The sequence below is a fragment of the Melospiza melodia genome, chromosome 1 (genome assembly GCF_035770615.1).
Source record: "Melospiza melodia melodia isolate bMelMel2 chromosome 1, bMelMel2.pri, whole genome shotgun sequence".
In the NCBI taxonomy this organism is placed as follows: domain Eukaryota; kingdom Metazoa; phylum Chordata; class Aves; order Passeriformes; family Passerellidae; genus Melospiza; species Melospiza melodia.
This window is the reverse complement of record NC_086194.1, coordinates 85,678,989-85,694,180: the sequence shown is the minus strand read 5'-3', so window position 1 is coordinate 85,694,180 and position 15,192 is coordinate 85,678,989. Positions and strand designations below refer to the sequence as shown.

Here is a 15,192-nt window from a genome sequence, read left to right as displayed (position 1 = left end):
TGCACTGATACAAGTAGAATCCAGCATCTTTCTGTGTGCTCTGCTCTAAAAGGCAATCCAGGAAATCCTCTATCCTTCTTACACATCAGTCACACAGGCAACTAAATCTTCCCTCAGATCTCAGAATTTCTTCTCCTTCATACCCAAGTGAGGTTTTACTCAGCAACAGAGGGGCTGGGATAAGAAGATCCTTATGAGACTTCAGATACTCCCACATACAGGGGGGGAAAAGGAGCACCAGACAAGCAGACACCTCCCGGCAGATGGGAGCAAGGATGGAGGTAAGCATGGGGAAGTCATTGGAGGGAGCTGGGGACTGGGAAGGCAAAAACATTCCACAATACCAGTGGTCAGGTAGGAAGACAAGTGAAAGGATCCAGAAGAAAGAGAAAATTCAGAAAAAAGGGTCTCCAGGCAGCAGGGGGGATGTCCCAATTTTGCAGTGACACTGGACTTACTTGCATCCTTTGGCAACAAAAGCAGCAGTCCCCTCAAGACATATCCCCCCAAGAGGCATTAGTGCAGTCTTTGCCACACATAACATCTTCAATGAGTGTTAAATGAGTGTTAAACTTCATTCTTCCTCCATCAAAATCCTCACCTCCAAGCACAAAGCCCATGTATTTTACTCTGTTTGCTGAACTTAACAGGCAGGCCAGAAGCCAGGCGGAGGGGATGGTTATTACACACACACATGCCCCCCAAAATGCAAGTGTGGGGAAAGACCACAGACAGCTGGGATGACAACCTTTTACATCTTTATTTGCCAGTTAAGATCCTTTTATTCCATCAATGCAAGTATGCAGAACAGCAGGAAACCATGTTTTAAGCAGCACATACCAGTTGGCTGAGAATAAACTAACTACATTCCCCAAGCAATGTAAAAGTAACAATGCACATCATCTTCTAAAAGAAGAAACAAACAGATGTTGCAGCCGAGAGGCACAGCAGGCAGCTTCCGTACAAAGTAGTTTGGCTGTTTAAAATGCTAGAACCAGTCCTTGCCCATTTCTCCAACCCCACCCCCAAAACTCCTAGTATAATTTAACCACTTTTTTTTTTTTTTGCTATCTACATAATATATAAAATATAAACTCTGTTTACTTATAACACTTAATTTTCTTGATAAATAGCTCTTTAAAATATCTACTGTACATATGTCCATGCGTTGACATTATATATATATAGCATTTATATATATGTATGTATGTCTGAAAAACAATAAATATATACTTAATATTGACACAGCAACAAACTGAACGTTTTCTCATTTTCAAAATCAAACAAAAGCAAACCAGTGGGAGAGAAACAGTGAGTGTTGCTCGTGAAGCTCAGCACAGCAGGGAGCTTGAATTCCTGCCCTGGCTGGGCACTCGGAATGCCCCGTACTGGAGCAGTCGTGGTGCTCACCTATCCTGTAATGTATTAAAAGTCACTTCAAGTTGTAGTTAGCCACCCTGTATGCCACGTGTAACACAGACTGAGCAGGAGCTCAGGGGTAACCAGCGAGGCTTGCTCCAGGTTTGCAACGGAATGAGAAACAGAGAGGGCAGGGAAGTGAGTCCAAAGGCTGATATAAAAAAAGGAAAACAAATAATGGACAGCACATGGCTGGAAGGTCATAAATAACCAAGGTAAACAAGTCAATAGAGTTAAGTGCTTTTAAAGACAATGGCTGGCATTGCTGCAAAAAGTGTCTTGATGATCTGTTGCCAACTCCATGGAATGAATCAGTTTTCCCACTGCCACAAGAAGACACAAAGGAAACTCAGAAGGCCAAATTCAGATGTTAAAAATGGGGTCACTGTAAGATTCTGTGAAGGCCCAGGTTCAGAGCTGAACCTGCCCAAGGGCAGCTGAATTCACTGAACATCCTTAAACCAAATGGATGAGATTTTAAAAGTATGGATAAAAAAAAAAAAAAAAAAAAAAAAAAAAAAAACCAACAAAACAAAAACAAACAAAAACAAAAACAACAACAACAAAAAAAACCCAAAAACAACCCCCCAGCCCCCAGCCCCAAACAATTTATTTCACACATGCCAAAACATAATAAAAGATTTTAGAAAGCTTTCATTTCAAAACAGCATTCTTTAAAAATAGAACTTAATCCCAAAATTAAAAAAATGTATATAAATACTCTTATACAAACATGTGTTCAGTTTTGGATTGACCATAGCCATTCTGTTTATTCATTTTATTCAAAATGCTGAATAAAAGCTATTTCAGTCTGACCTGTGCTGATACCCTTCTTTCCTCAACCCCAAGGCCTTGATCTGGCAGCGTCAGAAAAGATATTACTTGTTTGGACTGTGGCTTCATACACTCATTAAGTCATGAGGTTTTGACATCAGTTCATGAATGCAGCATTATGTGTAGTCCCATTTACTTTAAAATTTCTTCTTTTCATGAGCAAATGGAAGTGGGCAGTTAAGGGGAAATTATTTTTATTGGACAGACTTCACCCAGCAGCTCAAAAAAGAGGAAATTTTAAAGCAGATAAGACTGCCAAATATTATTCAGTCACACTTCATCTCTAAAATTTACAAACTTTGCTCCCCACAAGTAGCAACTTCAACAACAACAAAAAGAAACTGCTGTCCTGATTAATCCTGCCATTTCACATTAATTCCACATACCCAGAGATCACTGCAGAGGTCGAAAGTCCAGTGTTGAGTTTCATACATACTAAGGGTACATCACTGGGCCACTGGAACACCAAACCAGTGTGGAGTATCTGCACAAAGCCACAACTCTGGCTTGTAAATACAGAACTTAGCAGTGAACAGACTTGATAATGAGTGATATTTTATGCTGAAAGACATAAATAAAAGTCAAATACAAAAATTCCCAGCAACAAGAACTTCTGTCATCACTCCTTTCTGATTCTCTGCAAAAACAACATCAAGATTAATGTTACCTTTACCCAGTAAATAAAATATGCCTTTTCTTGGTATAACAGTGAGTCATTTTAAACTGTCTGGGTCTATTCCACATGGACACAAAACTAAACAAGAAATTGAATTGTCATTGTGCTGTGACCACACGCAGTAGAAAAGCCTCAATTTTTTGAATGGCTGAACTTCCAGGACAGCTGTTTACTTGTTCAGTCACTTTTTGGAAAGTTATGGAAAAGAAGGGAACACTTAGTACAAAGAGGATATTGCCTCTGATTGCCCGATGCTGGCTGGACAGGGATTGCAATCAAATTTGGCTGATTTGCTTCAGCCAAAGCAAAGGATGAGCTCCAGAGCAGCCCTTCCTGAGCCAAAACTCATCAAGGCATGGCCCAATTCCCTGCCATGTTGGCTGCATGGGTAAGATCCCCTCGTGCCTACTGGGTATTTGCTCACTACACAGCTTACGTACTACGGATTTACCACATGCACGGTACTGGATGTAGGAAAGCCCAAGCTCCTGCAGAGTTCTTACACTTCCACGTAGGACTCCACTGAGATCAGCACTGAGGATGTGCCTATCCAGCAGGAGTGTGGGATAGGTTCTGCTTCCCCAAGGGTAGGGTCCCTTCCTGAGCTCCCACACACAGAGGTGGAGCAAGGCTGCTGCTGTCACCCTCGGGAAGTGCAGCCCTCACCCTCCACAGCCTCCCTGCAGGGCAGGCACAGAGGTACCAGCCTGCAGACACCTTCCTGCTGCTCCCTGCTGCAATCACCACCCTCCCTCCGGGCACATTTAAGGAGTGAAGCTGTGCCCTGCTGTCACAGTGCAGCATTGGCCTACCCCTGGTGTGAATCCCAATGCAATTCCAATGGGAAATAAGACACCCTCTCCCAGCTGACTGTCCCAGCACTGGAACAGAGCCCTGCAGAGCATCAAAGCTCACCCTTTGGCTCTTTCTGTCTTTGGCAACAGACCATAAGGATCAGTATCCCATGTGCACAGGCTGATGGCAAAGGAAAGAGCTTCTCCAATAGCAGTCCTGGGAAAGAGGAATGAAATTTCTTATCTAGTGTATGAACAAGTTAATTTGCGGGCTACTGTAAATTCCAGCAGTAGCTGCAGTTTGGCTCCTAGGCCTGCACCAATTTAGCAGCATTCATCTCAAACCTTGTGGCACAGCATTAAAAGTGCAATTCCAAATACATGTTTCCTGGGATGGTACCGCTTCTGAGTTCAATCAAATACATCTCTGCTATCTGCTGCCCAAATTCCTAAACCCAACTTGAACTCCAGAGGCTACTTAGGGCAAATTCAATGTACTTTCAACTGCACCAAAGGAACAGAGGGCTGGATGCTGCCAAGAAAAAATCCCAGACTATAAACGAACTATTTGTCAGAATAACAATACACATTCAATAAATACACTAATTCTTTCCTCCTCCAAGCCAGGTGGAAGTTTAGTATGTTTACACTTGACACTGCAGCACCTTCACCTCCCAGAGAATGGAAAAACTGCCATACAATCCTGAATGCATGCAGCTCCTGCTGCCATCCCAGTTAGGTAGCATAAATGTAGCATCTCTGCTACCATTACAAGAGGAGGTTCCACCCTGTCCCTGCTCCCTCTGGGCCAGCACAAGGAGCTGTACAAGATTCAACCCATTTGCAAGCCAGTACAGACAGCAGCATCAGATGTCTGTGTAACCAAAGCATTGCATTTTCTTTCTGCTGTACGTCTGCACAGAGGATGGATGATGCCTGCCACCTAAACCTTTGTGTCTGGGGCAGAAAGTTTGAGCTCAGTAGTACTATCCTTACTGCTGTGTCTCGCCTGATCACTGCAGGGGCAGGGGAAAGGATTCTAACTGGCATCACAAAACCCAGAAAGACAGAGAAAAGAAGAAAACACAGAGAGGAAACACGGCCAACATTTGTGAAGCATAAAGAAGGACAAAGACATGAACAGCAACTCCAACACAATCGCCAAACTGAGAAGCAAGATTCACAAACATTGTGGTCCATGTTTGGTTCCACTTTTGGATGATGTTTAACTAGACATGGTTAATTATCCACCAGGCTTGCATTCATGACTTGAACTAGCCACTCTTTTCAGTAAATGGGTTTTGCTTCACTGTATGAAAACTCTCTTGATCCCCTTGGGGGTAATTCTATTTTTCAGGAGACAGCTGATTTCTTGATCAAATCCTCTCTTCTGTGTTATTTACTTTTCAGGGCAGGAAGTGGGTAGCATGGTATATACCATGACAGTTGCACTGGGAGATTCGTATTGGCACAGATACTACCTCTGGAATTCTCAGAGAAACCCATTAAAAATAAAAAAAAAACAACCAAACTTGTCAAGGGCTGCTTCCAAGAAGGAATGATGAAGCCTTGCCCGAGGTTTTAGCTGAAACAGCCCCAGAGAGAGTTGCTAGAACTGGCAGAACAGCATGGATAGAAACAATTCTCCCCTTGGGTGTGGTTTTGCAGTATTACATTATTCCTTCATCAGTCACACTACCACACTTTGGGGACTATTTAACAAAAGGTCATATATATGCTCTTGAAATATTAAGCACATATGAATCAATTTTGGGCTGGAAGTCAAGTTTCCTAACTTCAGCCACACCAAAATTTAGAAGCCAGAATTCTCCGCAAAGAAGGAAGACAGGCATTTCCAGTGGGCATCTCTTTCTATATTAATCCTAGGGTGAACTGAGTCAGCCTTTGGAGAGCTCTCTCTGTATTGACTGCAGTGTTCTTGCTGATCAGAACAAGACAACCAACTCTGAGCTGACTAAAGCCAGATAAGATGAACAACACTATTGATGCCCTCCTGTTCAAAAACATATTTTCTCTTTCTATTTACTGCTCACCCCAGTGTTCTCTTACTTCCCCTAGTCAAAATTAACAAAAAACCCTGAAAAGGTTTTTCTCAAGTTTAATATGATTTAGTGCTATATGCTTGTGTTCTACTTTTTTACTATCTCAAGACCTAGCACTGTAAACACATCAGCACTGGAGCAGCTTTACTCAGAAAAACAGTATCCCTATTTACTGGGATAAATCATGTGCCTTTCACAATATTCTTTCAAGAAAATATTCTCAAAAGAATTATTTCAAGACTGCAATCTAAAATATTAAAAAGAAGAACAGGACAAACATAGCAAAAAAGTTTGTCCACCCCTGCACTGGTGACAGGGAATGATTAATACAGTACCAGCAGCTGGCCACTTTAAGGAGGTGAGAAGGCTGGGGGTCCTATGTAATTTTTTTTTCCTTGTAAATAGATGGGAAATTTCCTCATCCCTTTTGTTTTTCACTCACACTCACCACTTGGAGGTGAGCACTTCTGGATTGAGGGATGTGAAATTACTTGTTGGTGTGCATCTCTCAAGTGTGAGTTCACAGTGTTTTAAAAGAACACCGCTTGTGTATGCAATCAAACATTGTATGGTTTTGGGTTATATTCCTACTGTTTCCCACCTAAAACCAAAATGCACAATGAATTCACTCAAAAGTCAGTCCCAAACACAGGAAATTTTGTGCAAATCTTTGTAAGACTAGCCTGAGTTCAGCTGTATAATAAACTCCATTATCATTACTGGGTCGTGCCACCTGCCATCCATGAAGGTTTTCCATCACCCATTTTATTCGGAAAACCCATAACACTGACACTTACCAGGAGCTCACAGAAGAGCCTCCCTCCCCAAATACCCAGGCATATGCATTGTGGTTGAGGACTGTTTTGTTTTAAAAGCCACACATTTTCCTATTTAATTGTGCTTTTAAAAAAAAAAAAAAATCAAAACCAAACAAAGCAAAAAACAACTACTAAACCAACACGGAGAAGCTCCTAACAGGCTGTATGAAAAGTGAACTGCCAAGATTTTCTGAATCCTGCAACACTTTCACATCAAGTCCTGTTATTCTGTGTGTTGGTTGGAGGTGTAGTAATACAACATGGTGGTGTCAGCTGTCATGGTAGGAAACATTCATGTCAGACACTACAGAAAATTTAACGACATGACAGTACCTTCACAGCCCTCTGGTAGGTCAGGAAAATCTAAAAGGATCTTCCCAACCTTTCACAGTAAACACAATTGGATAATCTAAAGCACCTGCAAGCAGGGGATGAGTCCATGATATATCTTTGCAATCAGCCAGCTAATACTGTTATTAAAACAGTTAAGTTTATCAGCTCTTATGTCTCCTGTCTGTTCTGGGCATTTCGAAGGAACACATCAGTTTGGCATTTAGCTGCCAACAGATTTAATTGATCCAGACACTGCATTTCCTTCTCCTGTAATCCTCAGCTAAGACACCCAATCCCTTCACAGGGGCTGAATTACCATCTCCTTCAAGAGCTGTCTGGTTCCTATTCATTCCTAGGAGCTCAGAGGAGCTAGCAGTACAGAGACATCCTGCTCTTCCGCATGGCTTCGCTGATCAAGTATGCCGGGCTCAGCTCTGGCTCCTCAGTCATGATTGAAATGTTCTGCCACTCCCCCAGCTGGTTTGACTTTTTAATGGTGTCCACCACACACAGCGCGTACAGACAGTCGTCAAAAGTGGCAGCCATCGTAAGGGGCCTCCCGTCCCAGGTCCTCCTGTCGTCCTGGTCCTCAAAGGCCTGCCGGACAGCCTGGACCATCTTAATGGTGCCCCGCAGGTAGGGGGATGGGATGTCACTGAAGGCCTTCTCCGGAAGCAAGGAGTTGCTGACCGGCGTGGAGTCCTTCAGCAGGAGCTCCCGCTGAGGAGAGCCGTTGCTCTGCCCGTAGAGGTCAGTGCCTATCACAGTGAGCCGTCCCGCCGAGCCCACCACGATGATGTCCTGTTTGAACTCCCCTGGGATGTTGAAGTTGAGCGTCACGGTGCAGCACACGCCCCCTTCCAGGACCATCTGAAAGGTGCAGAAGTCATCGCTGGTGATCTGCCGGATGCCCTTGATGTGGTCCGTCTGCTTCACAAAGGTCTTGAGCAACCCGTGCACCTTCACGGCCTTCTGGCTGGTGAGGAAGGTCAGCAGGTCGATGATGTAGGTGCCCACCGAGTGCAAGCCCCCGCCTCCCATCAGGTCATCGCAGCTCCAGTTGTACTTCTTGCCCAGCAGGCTCCCGCTGTGCACCTGCACCTCGCACACCAGCAGCTCCCCCACGTAGCCCTCCTGGATCAGCTGCTTCATCTTCACGAAAGCAGGCAGGAAGCGCAGAACGTTCCCCATGATGCTCATGAGCTTGGGGTAGTAATGAGCCGCAGTCATCATCCTAAAGGCATCCAGGGGAGTCGCCGTTCGGTCACAGATGACGTTCTTCCCAATGCCTGAAACGGTGAGAAAAAGAAAATCATCAATAAACTTTTATCAATGGAGTAAGCTGAAAGCCTCAAGGTTATTCTTAAAGACTAAGCCAAGGAGAAAGACCCTAAAAGAGTAACTCCATATTGAAATGTTTTCGAGGCACAAAGACTCACTCTGGCATGCTTCCAAAATACATGTAAGAATTTTTTAAGCACCACAGTGAAAATGTGATCCTTTTCATTTTCAAAAAGCATTCCTGTCTAAAAAGAGCTCAAAGGTGAGAGCCTGAACAGAAAAAAGTAAGCTCCCTTCTGGGAGCAGGTATGAAACCAATCACCCACCTCAGCCATCTCACAGACATCTCTTCTGTGACAACCTGCCCATGCAGGGGGTTCTGTGAGCTGAATCTGAGGTTCAGACTCAAATCCCTGAAGGGTATGAATGACACAAGTGCATGTACTCAGTAACTTAACACAGGTACACTGAAAAGCCTGGCTTTGTCTTCTCAGTACTCTTGTCTCTCCCTCTTTCCTGCTCAGACTGTTTTAAGAGGCTCTGAGGAGAGAAGTACTGGGCTTGCTGCTTAATTTAAAATGAAGAAATTGCTTCTCACTCCTAAAATGCCCCACTATTCTGACAATGGCACTCAAGTGTTTTTTGAAGCAGTTCTGCTGAAATGTCAGCAGTGCATCCATGGTGCCAAGGGAGAGTCAGGATTGCTCTAAAACAGGTCAAATGTAGCTGTGACAATCTGTTCCCTCGTGGAATTGCCCATATGGCACACTGCTTACTGAAGCTTGCATGACAGTCCCCTTTTATCTGGTCATCAAGGTGTGCAACTGGATGCAGTGAAGGCTAAATAATGGGCTTATTACTGATTTCTCCTCCTCAAACACTTCCATTCTGTACTCACACACACATATAGTGACAGAATCTCCAGTTTCCTTCTTAGTTGCATACAGAGACTTTTTTATGCTTAATGATCAATATTAGGTAAGCTGTGGAACACTCTGGATATAAACTATGACACTAAATATGACCTTTACCTGGAGAGCCTTGGGCTACGGCTGGGCCTGGCACTTAAAAGAGCTGAATTTGGGTCCTTGCTGATGGAGTCCAGATGAATAAATTTATTTGCTAAATCACATTGTATTTTCATTCCTGTTCCCTTCAGGTAGTTTTAAAAGAAAAAAATCTCTTTTTCTTTTAAGAGCTGTTCAGAGTACAAAATTTTACATGTTTTGGAGCTGTTTGGATGAAGTCATATAAGTACAGACAGATGGCAGGGATCTATCTGAGCCCACTTACATGAATATTTAACAGCCTGACTGGAAGAAGAAGGGGGTCACAGTCCAAACATTCAAAAACCAGCTTATCCACACTGCCTACTCCCAGTCTTTGTCTGCTGCTATTTGAGTAGCTGAAACTGGAGGGAGGGAGGGCTGTCATTGCTGAAGTGGCAGTCACATCCAGTTAACAGACAAGAAGGGAAAGATCTTTCTTCAACTTGCTCCTACCTACCTTCTCCTTAATCAGATAAGTAGAGAAAAACTCATTTTTCCTCTTAAATTAGCCAAGAATCTTCTATTCAGTGCCCATGGTGTCTTCTCTTTTTACTTTTCTCTCTCATCTTTACAGATGGCTATTGGTGACCGCGTTGACATTTTCAATAACGTCAACTAATAGCACCTCTTTTCCTGCCCCCGAATAATTTTTTGCTGCATTATCCACCTGCCCTATATCCTCTAACTGGTACCTCCAGCTATGCCACTTGATACAAATCACTAATGTAATAATCCTTGAGTTACACGGACTCTTTGCAGAGAGATTTCAGTCTGGCAAATTAGTTAGCAAAATAAGGGAAATCTTAAGATAAAACATCCCTAAAGTCAAACGTTCCTGATACAGCAATTTTCCCCCAAAGAACCAATATATATTACTCATTATCTGACCTACTCACCACTGATCTACAAAAGCATCACATTCTGCTCCAGTTCAGCTTGCATCATTCTGCCTCACAGACGCCTGCCACATTTTATCTGAGCTCTGTCCAGGCATTGTGTCTCAAGATATACAGCTCCACACATGTGCTTGCTAGGAAAAGGATCAGTGTTCATGAGGAATTGCAGCCTGGGGACAATCTTTTTGCTGAGTGTTCCATGCCATGCATGGTGGGGGTTAGTCCTTTGCCATGTGGGGCAAGGAATACTTGGGATCGTTAACATCTGAGTATGAAATTATGATTATTAATATGAAAGAGAAGCCTATGGATTTTTACATTCCATACATTAGAGAAAAATTGCCAGTGGGATCAGTGTAACTCAGGCATGTGTGCAGAGGAAAGGGAAAAGCCCTAAATATTTATATGGCAACAGGGAGAAACTGAAGCCTTAAAATTACTCCTTCCACCATTTCAACCTTTTTGGAAAGGTTGAAACCTTGTAATTTCAGTAAATCCAAAATGCAAATGTTCTGAGAGACTTTCTGTCTCTGTGCATATGCTGATAATACATTCTATTCTCTCATCCCTGTCAGGGATTTAAACAGCTTTTTGCTTGCTGCCCAGAAAGCTTTTATATGCTATTAAAGCTTGTGCAGTTCTTTCAGCATAACACTGCTCAGCACTTGAGTCTGTGTGCACTACAGATCTTTGTCTCCTCCATGGCTGCAAATCTGCAAGCAGCCACATTAGCTTTCTGGAAGTAGGGACAGAACATAAAAGGTTTGCTTAATTTAATTTAGAGAAATACTCTGGTGTGGTTATGCCACCAGAATGAGAAAAAGGCAGATCAAAACACCATTTTTCTGCTCTCTTCCCTCCGCTCCCTTCTCAAAAGGAGAAGGAAGAAAAGGCACCTTCCCTTTGAGCCATTCTCTATAGCAGCATCAGGCAGAACAGAGAGCAGAGTGCAAGGAAAATCTCCCTTCCCAACACGAAATCTCATGGAATGGCGTGCTCTGACTGCAGGTGCTGCAGGGGGCTTCTCTGGGAACTGACACCCTTCTTCTCTAGTCTGGGGCTGTGGTCTAATCCTCTCCACTTTTGGACAAGACTCTAGCAAAGGATGAATTGTTACTGTTTGTCATTCTACCAGCGTGTTTTAGTGTTCCACATGTCTTTGAAAATCGCACCACATCAGACAGCAAAAACTTCATTAATTACATAAAAGCAGGGAAATGCAGCCAGCTTGTTTCAGCAAGAAAGTGAAATATATCTGTCCATGCTGATAAGCAACACAGTTGGATAAAACTCATCCTATGAAATAATACACACCCCTTCCACCTGCATCAAGAAATCTGGTATACAGTGCTACAATTCACAACCAGGCAACTAATGAGCATTGGTTTCTTGACTTCTCAGGCAAAATGACAAACATTTTAAATACATGTCCATCTTTTGAGGGCTCCACACAGGCTTCACTCCAGCCTCCCAGCTTGGCTCTGCTCTAGAGAGCGGTGCCAGCATTGGGGAAGACTCACTCCTGGCCAGCCCAAGTCCTAAGCTGAAGGTGGGGAACACATCTCCTAGCAAGGCTCGTAAAGTGCATCCCCCAAGTCAAACCTTAACAACTTAGGTACCAGTCTGCCTTTTTAAAAGAAGATTATTGAAGAACACTCTTCTTCTCTGAAGAAGCAGATGTCTAACCAACTCTATAGAAGCAGCTGAGCAATTAGAAAAAAAATTGTCTGTGCTACCATTCAAGTGAAGATCTCTGGAGAGCTTTATGTTGGAAAGTCAAATCATAACCATGCTCTAATGGCTTGTCACCCACCTAACAGTATTTAATTCTCTCAGGAAGCCACGTGATTTATTTGCAATCCTCAGTCTTCATTTTTAAAAAAGGAAGTCCTTGTGAACTGGAGATAAGCCCAGAAGTGAGAGGCAAGTAGATACAGTCCAGGGTATTTACATTTTTTTCCATGTAAGTGCAGGGAAAGAGTGAGGAGCTACAGTAAGAATTTAACTACTGACTCTGCAGTTCCTGGAATTTGCATCTCTTCATTCTACAGACAAAGCTCCTTTCAAGCTCCTTGGCTACCAGCAGCCCAAGTTTCTTTGTCCTGTATCATCCCTGTGCTGCACAGCTGAAAACGAGCAGAACTCAAAGCACAGGGAAGGTAGAACGGCTGTAACCAGCACAGGAATCATCAATTCTGAAACCTTCAACATCAGCTTTTTCTCCCCATCTGCTCTGATTGTTTCAAACAAGGAGACAAATATTTTCACATTAAAAAACTCCAACTAATTTAAAAAACAAGTGTCTGTCTCTGAGCTGAAGTATGACTAGTCCTCTATATGTTCTGCTTAAAACATGAGGCCCCAATACAGTATTTTCTCTTCTTCCTATTCACAAGAAAATAAAAAGGGCTCTATTTGGAGTCTGGGCATATAATCAAATCCTTCACTGGCACCAGAAAGATTCATTAGTTAGCAATTGCTACCTATTCCTCTTTGTCAGGATGGAGGAGTGAGAGAGAGAGAAATAAAAAATAAGGTTTTGGTGAACTGAGCTAAGTTTGTCACCAGAAAAAAAAAAAAAATAAAATCTTTCTAAAAGCAAAGAGAAACTGTCAACATTCAAAGGACAGTCTGAGGGTTTCAGAAAATACTGGAGTGGTGAAAAGAGCACACTTACCAGGTTATTTCAAATGGATGACTTAAACTTATTACAGTTTTTCAAACACTTTTTTTTTTTTAAAAGAAACTAATACAAAACTATATTCCAAATGGTAATAATCCACATTGTCATTAATAAGCATACAATAAATAAATACATGCAAGTTTTTCTTCTCAGATTTTCACCATTGCAACTGCTCTTGCTGCCTTTGGATCCTATGCACAATCAGAGGAAGACCTTTCCCTGGGAGTCTATCGAAAACCATGGTCAAAACAAATGGCCTAAATCAAAATACACTATTTCTCATTTAAATAATTTATGGCCAGCAGTTTGTTCTTCTGCACATATGTACACACATTGTCAACTCTGGAGCTGTGCACAGAAACCATCTTAGAAACTAAGTAAGGCACCTGGAGCCAGCCTGTGGTTCCCTACAGCTAAACTGATCTTTGACACAAACTGTGTATCAGTAGAGAGAGCTGCTGTGTATTTTACCTAACAATGACCTCGGAAATCCTCACAGTTATTTGAACCATTTGCAAAAAATACAACATTTGGAGGCTTAATTTTGCCAGGACCTGTAAAAAACTTTCTCAGTTATCTTATCAACTCATTCCAATATTTAAACAGTCTGAAGAAAATCAGAGGCTGGTAATTAAGTTCTCTTTTCTTTTCAAGTTCATCACTCCCTGGAAAACCCAGAAGACTGTTTAAGAGATCTGAGCTGCAACCATACTAAACCATTGATTACAAAGGAGACACACAGACCTAAAAGAAAGTGACATTATTTCTTCTGTTTCAAAAGTGTCTTCCTTTGGCTCTGTTGACACAGAACTGCTGTAAGGACAGGAGGGATATTGTGCTCATTGATACAAAGCTCATCTGCATGTTGGAGCAGTGGAAAAGGACTGGCACAATGAGCATCAGGAGGACCCAGGTGAAGTCCATAGTCCTTCTTCCCTCCTGGTGCTCCCTAGGGAATCCAAGGCAGCCACTGGAGTCACTCCAGATGAGCAAGCATCAGCAGAAATCCAGCAGAAAAAAGCAGGAAGGTGGCTGAGTAAATGAAGAAAGGGAAAGGAGAGGGAGCTGGAAGTAAAAACACTCCCAAGGTGGAAAGAAAGGCACTGCAAGGGTCTGGTGCAAAAACCCAGAGGTGCTCCTGCCACTCCAGGAGCTGCACAGCCAGCCCTAATGGTAACATCCCCACTGTCTGGAGGCTCATCCTGAAAGGATCACCTTGAGTCCAATTTTTTGTGTGCCCTGCTAGCATCTTTTCTGCAAAAGAAATAAATAATGGAGGAGAAAGAAATAGATTTCAGAGAAAATTAGCACCCTTCTCTACCCAAAGACTGGACAGGAAGAAGGGACAATTAAAAAAAAGTATCTGAGTTAAAGTTTGATATGTGCAAGAATTAAGCTGCCCAACAGTACCATTAGCCTAGAGCAATGCAATACAGGGACAGGCTGTTCTATGGGGCTGGTACTATTTTGTGATGCATTACATGTGGAGATGTGTGAATCACACATACTGCACAGTGGCTAAAAGCTTTTGAATCCCTCACAAAATAATAGATATGCAGGAAGAGTGGAAAACTGGATAGAAGGCTGCTCTGTTCTGGGAAATGAGAAACGATGTCTGGGCCATCTCAAAAAAACAATCACTCAGGTGATTTGAAAACCTTTTCACATGGGAGTAGGAATTTTATTAATGTGTAGATATGTCTCTGCTCTTATGAGATGCTGCTGCCATCCATCTTGTGATATAATAATGATCATAGCAACAATAACAACAATAGTTACATTTATTGTATTTGGTGCATGATCTGTCATTCTTGAGTGGCATGAAAAGAAGTGCATAAAATACATTTATTTCAATCAGTACATCTGCCAGGGAAAATTGATAGCATGACAATGTTTCTTCGAAGAAACCTTATTTAAGAAACCTTTTGACAAGGAAATAAATCAGGATGATGAATGCCTAACAAGATTGGCTTCAGTCACAGCCCTAACATTGGCCAAGACAGTCTTTGTTAATCACAGATATGCATATCTGTTGCAAAAAATCAAGTTACTACAACATAGTGAGTCACAGCTCACGATCTGATTTGTATTAACAGGCCATGTGTGTATTCCTAGTCTGCTGCAAGTGTGAAGGAAAATAACAGTGACTGGAGGAATGTTCCAGTTTCCTTTGGGACTGGAACAGACAGCAAATGAACAGAGGCAGGAATACACTGCCCTGCTGATGAGCAGCAGCTCATTTGGCCCCAGCAAACCAATGGCTAACAGAGATTTTACAAGCCCTACGCCTCTTCCTCTGCATCAAAATATTATCAAGTTAAAGAACATATGCCCTGTTAAATTCTA

At 42.5% G+C, this 15,192-nt stretch overlaps 1 protein-coding gene across 1 annotated transcript in view; it reads right to left on the bottom strand.

Annotated features, from left to right (window-relative positions):
• Window positions 1-741: 741 nt before the first annotated feature.
• The window catches only part of GFOD1 (Gfo/Idh/MocA-like oxidoreductase domain containing 1), a 72,830-nt gene continuing 58,379 nt past the window's right edge, over window positions 742-15,192 (bottom strand). Inside the window, exon 2 of the mRNA XM_063160563.1 lies at window positions 742-8,226. Within this exon, the coding sequence (XP_063016633.1) occupies window positions 7,307-8,226 (920 nt within the window). The 3' untranslated portion in view covers window positions 742-7,306. The remainder of the gene's footprint in view (window positions 8,227-15,192) is intronic.